General features: G+C 38.3%; 4 protein-coding genes across 4 annotated transcripts in view; 3 read left to right on the top strand and 1 right to left on the bottom strand.

Annotated features, from left to right (window-relative positions):
• The window catches only part of LOC101312889 (group 2 truncated hemoglobin YjbI-like), a 771,661-nt gene that overhangs the window by 69,930 nt on the left and 689,919 nt on the right, over positions 1-11,812 (top strand). The window lies entirely within an intron of this gene.
• Positions 323-5,945, bottom strand: LOC101299062 (pentatricopeptide repeat-containing protein At1g76280-like). The gene is made up of 14 exons (XM_004292866.1): positions 5,932-5,945; positions 5,800-5,848; positions 5,656-5,713; positions 5,313-5,506; positions 4,739-4,846; positions 4,363-4,542; positions 3,482-4,003; positions 3,081-3,176; positions 2,751-2,930; positions 2,029-2,256; positions 1,711-1,854; positions 1,435-1,623; positions 1,229-1,348; positions 323-1,127 (listed from the first exon to the last, which is right to left on the bottom strand). Exons 1-14 carry the CDS (start codon positions 5,943-5,945, stop codon positions 723-725), a joined length of 2,487 nt encoding a protein of 828 aa, XP_004292914.1. The 3' UTR covers positions 323-722.
• LOC101298773 (vinorine synthase-like) lies at positions 7,295-8,737 on the top strand. Its single transcript, XM_004292865.1, has one exon. It carries the CDS (start codon positions 7,295-7,297, stop codon positions 8,735-8,737), a length of 1,443 nt encoding a protein of 480 aa, XP_004292913.1.
• The window catches only part of LOC101298490 (salutaridinol 7-O-acetyltransferase-like), a 5,356-nt gene continuing 3,266 nt past the window's right edge, over positions 9,723-11,812 (top strand). The window contains exon 1 of the mRNA XM_004292864.1: positions 9,723-10,381. Coding sequence (XP_004292912.1) covers positions 9,868-10,381 — 514 coding nt within the window. The 5' untranslated portion in view covers positions 9,723-9,867. The remainder of the gene's footprint in view (positions 10,382-11,812) is intronic.

The raw sequence follows: 11,812 nt of genomic DNA, 5'->3' as shown, positions 1-11,812 counted from the left end.
AAGCAGCTGTCACAAAAAACACTAGAAATTAATAAATTTTATCTTGACAGCATTTTTAAAACTAATAATTACCAAACACAAAACTGTTTTAATTCATAACTGATTATTTTCGCAGTACAACAGCAACAATTTATTTTTAAAGTCATAACAGTACCAAACTAGCCCTTAGTTGTTTTACTTGGTAATTTGTTCAAAAATCTAAACCAATTTTGATCTCAAGGAAGAGCAAACATTTGTTTCAACTGGTAAGAACAGGAGAGTCAGAATTAAAATGACCCGAAAATAGCGGTACTCCCATAGCCCACGGTTGGTCTGATTGAACACCAGAGCATGCATCCATCTCATAATGCAGTCTTCTGACAAAAAAAAACCTATTAGCTCACAGGTTATGAGGTTAACAAATACAAGGGCAAATCCATTATCCCCACCGAGCCAAGATTTCTATATAGACTATTTATACAACAAAAAATTGCCTATATATTGATTTCCTCTCTGCTCGGTTCTCCTAATTTTCTCAAAGAGTAGCCTACAACATATCTAAAAAATCAGTTGTGTAGTTTGATTTTGGACCTTCCTGGTTAGTGCTATTTATCCAAAATTGGTTAGTTGCAGTGTCGCCTCATTCAAGGGCTGGTTGGTGCCTTTGAAGTCGAGGAGGTTTTTCTGCCTGTATAACAACAATGCATTGCCCTGACCATGCGACAATCTGTGTGTTCCCCCTGTCAGGTAGCTCTTATTCTGGAGGTATAGTTAGTTGAGAGTCTTTTTACCCACGGGCTTTGATCAGGCAACCAAGAAATTGGGAAGCCAAGCATCGCGCACCATCTTAAATTCAATAGGGCAAAAGCCAAGTTCTCTTCAGAATCTTTGAAATGCTTGATTATACGGGATTCAGCTCCCTCATCTTCAGCAAATATATAGTCGTCCTCAAATTGTGTCTTCTCAGGAAAGCTTCCATCTTCGTCACATATCATACGCATACTCAAAACCTGCAATGCTTCCACAGCCGTGCTGTGAAAACCACAGTAGGTATATGCAGTGAAAACGGCAGAGCATGTCGTCGAATCAGGCTGGATTTTTTCTTGTTGCATCCACCCAACAAGAAACTCAACTACATCAATCAGTCCCTGACATCCATTTCAAAGAGGAAAAAGAAAACATTACTTGTAAACTTAGCAAATCAATAAATGTAGATTACAAAATCCTGCACCAGGGACACATGATATACCTCTTCACCTGCTTTCCGAAGAATGGTATTAAATACTAAAATATCAAGTTTATTCCCTTCTGAGCTGGCTTGATCCAAGAGATCCAATGCTTTATGAATGCTATCATCTTCCAACAAAATCTGAAACAATGTAGGCTCTTGACATAAATCACATAATAACAGATACCAATAAAGAAGTATGAATGTCCTAAATAGAATAAACATACATCTATGAGAACAGTGTAAGTTACTATCTGAGGATAGAAGCCATCTCGCAACATCATAGAAACCAATGCACAAGCAGATCTGTAACATTTGAGAACTTTACAATACTTGATCATTATATGATAAGTTGCAGCATCTGCCCGGAAACCACATGACTTCATGGATTTAAATATGTTAATTGCCATTTGGCTCTGCAAGTAAACAGAAACACAATGGCATGGTACTCAAAATTCCATTATAGTTGCAAAAGAAATAGCAAAAATGGTGTTGCCACTCACTTCCTCACTCTCAACAAGTGAATTCAACGCTGTATTATAGATACGTGTTCCCAGATACATGTTATTACGACAAAAAAGATCCTCCGCCACATGCAAATAATGGATTAGCTCTCTCATCATCCCTTCTGCTCCAAGGGCTTTCAGCTGGGAGAGTAAGAGAAAGTTCACTATGTAAATGCTTCTTGATCACCAGAGAACTATAATACAGGATACCGAGACACAAACCCAACTCGACAAGGGAAAAATTCCAGTATCTGCTTCGAAAACTCAATTATATTTAACTCTCCAAAGTAAAAAGAGTACGAGGCCAGGAGTTACCACGTTATTCATTGACAAAACACTGTGCTGAATGCCATAGCTCGCCATATCTATTTCTATAGCTTTAATTCGTTTAGCAGCATCTACCTGTGACAACATGTTGCCCTCTTCATATGGGGCATTTACGTTACCAAATAAGGAAAACAGCTGCTCATATGTCGATATATTTGGCGTGACTTGCAGATGTTTCATTTTAGCTAGCATCCGCACCGCATGTTCAGGTTGATCCTGCGCAGTTCATGCAACAATATTTGACTTGATAGGAGAATTATTAACCAACAGGAAAACAGCGTTAAAGTGATGCAGAATTCAAACCGAGTGGAAAGCAAACAAAACTTTTATAAGGAAATAATACAAAAGAATCGAATCTTCATTGATATTTCTATCATGCTGCCCTGTGCTAGCATAACCACAATGCTGGATCATTTTCATTATTGAAGCAAACTAACATAAGTATTTATCACAACAAGAACATAGAAGCGTAACTCCTATAATCTTCTTCCTACCATAACTAAATTTGTCTTAACCCAGAACCTAAACTGTTCTGGATATTTTTCAGAAGAATCAGGAATCACGGTTGAAATACTGAATGCTCAGGACCCTACATAATGACCACTTGTGTGAGGGAATCCAATTTTCTTTTTAGCAAGTTTCAGTTCAGAAGCTACAGGAAAGAAAATAGTTCTGATAAGAGAATCTGGATCTATAGCATATCAGCTCACCAAAATGTCATATGCGGCAAGAAAAGCATTAAAAGCGTGTGGATGTGAATGTGAATGTATAGATATTTGATCCAGCAGAGTCTCAGCTAAATCCAACTCTAATGCCCTGCAACAACTTATTGAAAGGGTTGCAAGAGTGCGATCATATGGCTTCAAATTTCTCAGCTGCATACTTTTCAACTGCAGAGGAATAACAAATGCAAATATTGTAATAATAGACAAAAAAAAAAAAAAAAGGGAAATAAAGGAAAAATAAGAAGTACATGGCCCAAAGGCAAGATTTTATTTATTTTATTTAGAAAAGAAATGCAGTTAGTAAGTATAACTTACAATTTCCATCCCACGGCTGAAACCTCTATCTGGAACAATTGCTCTGATCAAGCTATCGCACGCAAACCTAGTTATGTGAAACCCAAGTTTTTGCCTCTACACAAAATGAGCCCCTTTAGTATCAGATGACATCTGAACCAAGTATATACCAAATAAAAGAAAGGAAAGACGCAGAACCACATGATTAAAGTAGATGAAGAAAACAGCCAATGAGTGTTTCCAGAAACAGTAATCTTAACTTCTAAGCATATACAATTAGTCAATTACTTAGTTCTCTATATGAGAAAATTACTATAACATAACCTTCACATATGATATTACAGGTGAATATGGAGAACTATACCACTTTGTATAAGATAAATATTGCTGAACATACACAACATAAATAAAGATATTACTACCTGTTGGACTAACTGCTCAGCCAGGCCACCATTTCTTAATTTTCCACAAGCGTGTATCAAAGCATTGAACGATTGTGCCAAAAACAACCTATCAAGTGTACTTGTATGAATACTAAGACCATTCACCAGAACACTCTCAGTTTCTCCAAAACCCAAGCTAGATCTGGTGCATCGATCTGCACTAACAACATGGCCATCCAAATTCTCGCAGTATCTGGAAGGAACAGACTGTTCATTCTCCTCCAAATTAACTTTCTTCAAGCCCAATTCACAGTTCAAAGGTATGGGAGTGTCCAATCTTGACGAATACAGCTTTCTTTCTATAGATTTAGTAACAGATGTCTTTCCTCTGATGACTAAAGCCACCATATATTGCAATGTCTCACATGCAGATTTTAAATCGCCCAAACTACCAAAGGACCAAACAAACTTATGCAGAGTCATATTGCTTAAACTGTAGTGTTTGATATAGTCCTTCCAAAGTTCATGGGCTACAGACAGGTTTTTCCGCCAAACTGCAAGCTAAAGAATGAACAGAATATCATTTGAGAAAACTGACCTTAGAATAATTTGGTTCCAGACTCAATATCTAGATACTTATGATTAAAGTGTACATTAATAGCTAGGCATATCACTATCGTCAAGGGAAACATAAAATACCCTATGGTTACTCTGAAGCGTCACCATTGGCATCAATCAGTACAAGGAACATGAGGTTTTTTTTTTTTTTTCTTACTAAGATCATAGCAAAAACAAAGCTCAAACATCTTCTTCTGAAAAAAAAAAACACAAAACACACAAAAACACAACACAAAGTCTGCTATACAGAAACGGCAATATATGACAGTTAAACAGAAATACAAATGATTTGCTATACACACCTTGAGAAGCTGTGCGTATGTATCTTCATTCTTCCCCACTTTTTGTCGCTCCATCAATTCCAAACACTGATTGGCATAAACCATATTTTGCATTTGGACACAAGCTCCCAGAAAAGTGTTGTAGACAGGTAGCATGTAGCAACCATGACTTTCTTTAAGATAAATTATCAAGTTTAGTGCCTGATCACAGGAAAACAAGAAAACGAGAGAATAGTTACTTGATTATAGCAAAGGCTGACAGTGAAAGCTGGTGTAAATTTGGTAGCAGCGATAGTTCGATTTTAGAATTTTCATACAAGATAACTTTACTATTACCAAATACCAGCTGACTATGCTAGCTAGATAATGCTGTATAATTTTGTAGTATAAATCATACCTCCTCCAAGTATCCTCCTTCACATAGAGCTTTCACCATAAGCGAGGAGCAAGGGCTATTCAGACTAATCTCTTTCTCATTCATTATTCTCCAAGCTTCCATGACAAACTGCATCAAAATTTAATATAACTTCCATGAATGTTACAACCCAAATAATATACACTTGAAGACTATGGAAAACCTGAGGAACCTTTTTTTATTTTTTTTCTCTTTTTCTCAGAACGGTATAACTGACAAAATAAAGATGAAAAATGGAACAATTACAAACAGCGAGTTGAGTTTCATAAAGTTATATCATAATCCTACCAGTACATAAACAAAAACATATACGAACTATATGTATCCATTGAAATTATATATAATCATAGATTTGCCAAGTTTTCCTCTGATACTCTTCACAAGTACCGTAGAACAGTATCAACACTCCTTATCATATTTTTGAGAATCTATCCTATACAACTCAAACGCCTAGATTAAAACAGAGCGCAAATAAACAAACAAGTGACAGAAGAAGTCATCCAGCCTGGACGAATGAGCACCTGTGTCAACTAATTCCTCTTTTTTCTCAGCTTACCAAAGGATCAGGTGACGCGGCACAGTAGTCTAGAACATGCACAAAATCATCAGCTCCTCTCAAGTCATTTCCCTGGCTTAGTCTCAAAAGAAGATTGGAGGCCTCGCCTCTTTTACCCAACCGTAGCGCCTCCACAATTCGCCTCTGCAGGTCCATCGCAGTCGATACTGCTCCGTTACACAAAACATTCCGACCTGCATTCCCAAACTCGCAATCAAATTCAGAAAATAGACTGGCACAGCAATTTGTGAGCTCATCCAAAAGCACAGCTAAATTCTTCAGAAGAAAATCAAGAAATTGTTTATTGAGTTACAAACGGCATAGATGAGCTAAGAAAGATTACCAGATGATCCAGTACGAGCTTGAGAATGGTACAGTCTCTCATCACCAATTCTTCGTCTCTACAGTAACAACAGTAGTAACAAACCAAAGCTCGGTAACTAAATACAAACACGAAAATCGAATCCAGGTGAAAATGGAGGCGTACCTGGAAGTGTGGAAGTGATTCTGCGATGGACCGCAATGGAAACCTGGCTCTGTAAAAAACCAGGAGAGAAATGTGAGCCGAGTTAGTGAGGCGAAATTGATAGATGAGTTCGTTGGAGATGAATATACTTACAGAGGTCTGGGCATGGTTTTGGAAACTTGCTGGAGTTGGTTTTAGGGTTTAAGCATTTGAGCCGTGGAGGAATTTTCCCCAGAAAAATCTAAAAAACCCTCGTGTGATTAGATTTTGATTCAGTGCGAGCAGTATCAGTGTACGGTGTGTACCCAAGGAACTGAACTCGAGTTTGGGCCTTATGATTTTGGGTCAGTCCTGAAAATCCAATGACGGCCCAAGCTTGTGGAACATTATTTTTTGTTTTTTCTTTTTTTTAGCTTTCGTACAAATTAATTAAATAAAAAAAAAATAGTACCGGAGACATGAAACGGAAACTCCGTAGGAGAAACAACAAAGTAAAAAAAGCAACCAAAACATGAGAAATAGTAGTAAGAGCTGATTGCATTAAAGATCAAGACATAATAAAAATCTTATTATGAGTAAAGTAAAGATATCGTGAATCTTTTTTTTATCTTCAACTTCTTTTAGACATGTGAAAGGATTAGAGAAGATTCACATCTTTCATATGTTCACCCTCATCAATCTCATTACGGGTAAGGTAAGGATACTGTAAATCTTTTTTTGGATTCGAGAAGATTCACATCTTCTATATGTTCACCCTCATCAATTTCATTACGGGTAAAGTAAGGATATCGTGAATCTTTTTTTTTATCTTCAACTTTTTTTTAGACATGTGGAGGAATTTGAGAAGATTCACATCTTCCATATGTTCACCCTCATCATGCTAGAAACTCTATCAAAGCAAAATCTCTATTAGTAGTGTGAACCATAGTGACGTTCTCATTAGCACCTTGTTGCATTTGAGGATGGATCTCAATTTTATTTATTTTTTAATAAAGCTTGTGGCACATAAATGTTGACCAAGCTAGTTTTCATTTTTATTCTGTCAAACTTATTGCAGCCATGTCGTCATTTAGTTCATCAACATGTCACTCTTCATTCAAGCATAATATATCAAATAGTTTGATTCTATGATTTATGTCAATCCTTAGCATTTTTCAAATAAAGTTAGCAAACGGTCATCTCATACAATGCAGTTTACTCTATTGTATATTCATGTTTGTTTTTAGAAAAATCTCTAAATCTGATCGCTCATTCAAAACTTGATGCGCCAACTTTGGTGTTCTACCAAAAATTCTGGCGTTTTGGCATATAATACCAACATTTGCGACCCATGTGTATATTAAAAAAAAGCTAGTCAAACAGATCGAGAAGATCAATGAAATGATTAAGTAGATAGAGTAATGCAGTAGCTCATGAACTTGGTATATATATAGAGCTAGAGTTATCTATTGTGTTGTGGCAGCAAATTAAAAGCTATAGTTGACAAAGCATTGATCATCAGTGAAGCTTTGATCCAATGGAGGTCCAAATAATTTCCCAGGAGTACATCAAGCCCTCTTCCCCAACACCTCCACACTTGAACACTTACAAATTTTCTCTCTTGGATCACTTAATGCCTCCAGTTTATGTTCCCATGATCTTGTTCTATCCTCCTGTTTCACCTCCCATTTCTACTAGCAGTGAAAGATCACAAGCTCTCAAACAATCTCTCTCGGAAACCCTGACTCGCTTTTACCCGCTTGCAGGAAGAATCAGAAGCAATCTTTGCATAGATTGCAACGATGAAGGAGCTTATTACATAGAGGCTAAGGTTGAGTCTCATGACCTCTCGGAGTTTCTGCAGCATCCGGATTTGTCACTATTCCCTAAGCTCGTTCCACCTTTCAACAGTTTGCTAGATTACACTGATCAACTTACGAATCCCACCACCACCCCAGGAGGAGGACCTGATGTAGTCATGGTACAAGTGACCAACTTCGCCTGCGGCGGCTTTGTGATTGGAGTGTATGTTTCTCACATGATTGTTGATGGTGTTGCCATTAGCACTTTTCTCCAGGCTTGGGCTGCAGCCACAGCACAGAATCAATCAGGTGATCAGTGTATTCATGTGTTGCCTAGTTTTGATGGTGCAACATTGTTCCCTCCGATTCATGATGAACAAGGAAAGTTTGCACACCCAACAGAAGCAACTATGAGGGGCTTGTACAGGCGTTTTGCCAAGAAAGGAAGGTGTGTTAATAAGAGATTTGTATTTGAGGCCTCAGCTGTGGCCAAACTTAAAGAGCTAGCAGCAACATCATCATTACAGAATCCAAGTCGGGTGGAGGCAGTTTCGGCATTCATCTGGAAATGCGCCAGAGCTGCTTGGAAGGCCAAGTCTGGTCGATCTGCACCAAGTTTGATAACACACGCAGTGAATTTGCGCCGAAGAGCTGACCCGAATCTTCCACAAAATAGTATGGGGAATTTTGTTTGTTTGACAGGTGCAATAGCAAATGAATGTCACGGAGAAGAGGAGTTAGAGTTGTCAAGCTTGGTGAGCAAGATGAGGGAAGCGACATCGAAAGTCAATGGTGACTTGGTGGCGAAGCTACAAGATCAGGGCAGGTTGGAGACTTTGAGTAAGGTTTTCCAAGACATGGCTGATGCTATTGCACTCTCCACTACTAATGGGGATGATAAGGTGGAGATGAACTTTATTGGGTATACAAGCATTGCCTACTCTGGAGTGTATGATGCCGATTTCGGCTGGGGAAAGCCTCTGTGGGTCGCTCCAGTTCATGAGCCCTGCCACGAGGCCTTTTCGGTCAATGTGGTTCGTTTGATGGATACAGGAGAATGGGGAAACAATGGATTTGAAGCTTGGATTTCTCTAGCTGAGGAAGAAATGATATTATTGCAAAGCAATCAGGACTTGCTTGCTTTTGCTTCTCTTAATCCTAGTATTCTCCTCAGGTAAAACCAATACACTGGTTTCCAATTGTTCATTTCATCATTTCTGTTTCTGCTTTCGAGTCTTTTGCTGGTAAAGTTTGTAAAATAGAGTTGTAGAGTTCTACCTTTACAATCATTTATCATGTACTATCATTTTCTTTTGGACAAAGCCCAGTGAATAAAATTTGCTATGTAGGCTCTGTAGCAATACAAGTAATGAACAATAAACGAACCTGGCTATTTGGCTAGATGAGCTATATATGAAAGATTACCAGTTGATCTAGTAGGAGTTTGAGAATGGTAGTCTCCAATGACCAATTCTTCGTCCCTACAATAACAACACTAACAACAATTCAGAACTCGGAAAATAAATACAAATACGAAAATCAAATCCAGCTATAAATAAAGGCATACATGGAGGTGTGAAAATGATTCTGCAATGGACCGCAATGAAAACCTGGCTCTGTAAAAACAAAAAGAGAAATGTGAGTGAGGCGAAATTGATACATGTGATTGTTGGAGATGAATGAACTTAGACAGAGATCTGGGTAATTGGAAAAAAAAAAAAATTGTAATTTGTTTAGTCTTTGTGGTTTGAAGTCGACATCTGTTTAGTTTTTGTGGTTTTATTTTAATCTGAATAGTCTTTAAAGTCACGATTTTTCATCCAAATTTAACAAGTCTCTAATAAAGCCCAACACATGCAACAATATTTTAATACGTCATCACCGGACCTAAGTTTAGTGTGAAGATTGCACATAAGATGTTCGATGAAATGTCTGAATGAACTTGCCTTGCAATTTTGGCAGATTTTCATTAGCTTGTATTCAACGATACCCAATCTGCTCTATCCGGGGTCGTTCTAATCTGGTTTAGTTGACCTGGTTTTGCTATTATTCTATGGCATATCATACACCATCTGACCAACTGGAAGGTGATGTTTTAGCGACTTTGATAAAAAAATAATCCAAATGGCATATGGTTTAATTCAAACGGATCGAGAAGATCAAGGAAAAAATCCAGTACATAGAGTACTGCAGTAGCTCATGAACTTCATTCATTCATATATAGCTAGTAGAGCTATCTATTTTGTTGTGACAGCAAAAGCTATAGTTAACAAATCATTGATCACATACTCTCTGAAGCTTTGCTCCAATGGAGGTCAGAATATTGTCCAAGGAGTACATCAAGCCCTCTTCCCCAACACCTCCACACTTAAGCACTCACAAATTTTCTCTCTTAGATCACTTGATGCCTCCAGTTTATATTCCCATGATCTTGTTCTATCGTCCTGTTTCACCTCTCAATACCACTAGCAGTGAAAGATCACAAGCACTCAAACAATCTCTCTCGGAAACCCTGACTCGCTTCTATCCGCTTGCAGGAAGAATCAGAAGCAATCTTTGCATAGATTGCAACGATGAAGGAGCTTGTTACATAGAGGCTAAAGTTGAGTCACATGACCTCTCGGAGTTTCTGCAGCATCCTGATTTGTCACTACTCCCAAAGCTTCTTCCACCTTTCAACAGTATGCTTGATCACAGTGGTCAACTTAAAAATACCACAACCGCCCCCGGAGGAGGAGCTGATGTAGTCATGATACAAGTAACCAACTTCGCCTGCGGCGGCCTTGTGATTGGAGTGTATGTTTCTCACATGATTGTTGATGGTGTTGTTGGCGTGAGTCACGCACCCTTATGGTGCTAGGAATGTAAATATTATATTAGTAGTATTAGCTTCCTAATAGGGATTAGTTTCCTAATAGGTTACTATGTATCATGTATATTAACCCTATTCTTAGGGATGAATGAATTAATCAGAAATTCCCAAATACCTTGTTCTATTTGACTTGGTATCAGAGCCGAGATCCATTCGGGCTCGGCTGTTTCTTTCCGCTGCAAATTTGGTTCTTTTGGTTTTTTCTGGCATTGGGGTTTGTTTGGAATTATTGAAGTTATAGTTCGTTTGGCGTTGAGATTTATTGAAGTTTCTTTTAGTCGTTGGGGTTCCATTGTTTCTGAATTGGCCTTACTTTGTAGTGTGAACGAGGTTTTTTTATCGGAAGATTCAGTTTTCTTTTAGTTCTTCTTGACTTGCCTTGCTCTGTGGTTGCTTGGTTTGTTTGCCGGTTTTTTGGCGATTTGTGAAAAAGGATCCGTTTCGGTAGGTTGGTACGTGGAGACTCAAGGTCGCACAACTCCTGCTTGTTTAATTAGCAGGTTTCTGTGGCCTATATATATATCCATATCAAATCAAGGAGCACGTGGTATACATTCCTAGCTAGTTTGCAAGCTAGTTCCTCTGTGTTTTGGTCTGATCAAGTTAACCTTGACTGGTAATAATATATTGATACTTGAAGAATAGAGAAGATGGTTGATTTCCAGATCACTGACGGGGCTAAAGAGACTGGAGACTCAAGTTGTGCGTCTCGAAAAGTTGTAATCATTCAAAATATCACTGATCATTTTTCAAAAGATAATATTTCCTTGACTAAGGAAACTCGAGGTAAATTTGGTGTTGCTTTACATGTTGCTAACTTTACTGGTGGAGATACATGGATTATTGATTCCGGTGCGTCAGACCATATGACCTATGATAAATCTTTCTTTGTGTCTATGTCTTATCCGTCCTATTTCTCATGTCTGTAATGCAAATGGTGCATCTTTTCCGGTCTTAGGTATTGGGTCTATCCAGGTAACACCGTCTATTGTTTTACATGATGCCTTTATGTACCCTCGTTGTCTCATCATCTATTATCAGTATCTCAGTTGAGTTCACAAAATAAGTGTTCCGTGACCTTTTATCCAATGTATGTTGTTTTTCAGAATCTGTGCACTCGGGTGATCATTGGCAAGGGAGACCTGAGGGGGAGACTGTTTCACTTAGATTGCATGTACACAGGACAAGCACAAGCACCAGAACAACCTTTGGCCCTGACATTGAGTTCTGATCGGTTGAGTGAGTTATGGTTGTGGCACAGACGTTTGGGACATGCATCTTTTGGGGTAATGAAAAAGTCCATGCCTTCGTTGTTTTTCGGAGTGAGTGAGTCTAGTTTGCATTGTGAAACTTGTGCTTCGGCTAAGAGTCATAGGTCTAG

This window comes from Fragaria vesca, linkage group LG2 (assembly GCF_000184155.1).
Source record: "Fragaria vesca subsp. vesca linkage group LG2, FraVesHawaii_1.0, whole genome shotgun sequence".
In the NCBI taxonomy this organism is placed as follows: Eukaryota; Viridiplantae; Streptophyta; class Magnoliopsida; order Rosales; family Rosaceae; genus Fragaria; species Fragaria vesca.
This window is presented reverse-complemented; position numbering and strand designations above follow the sequence as displayed.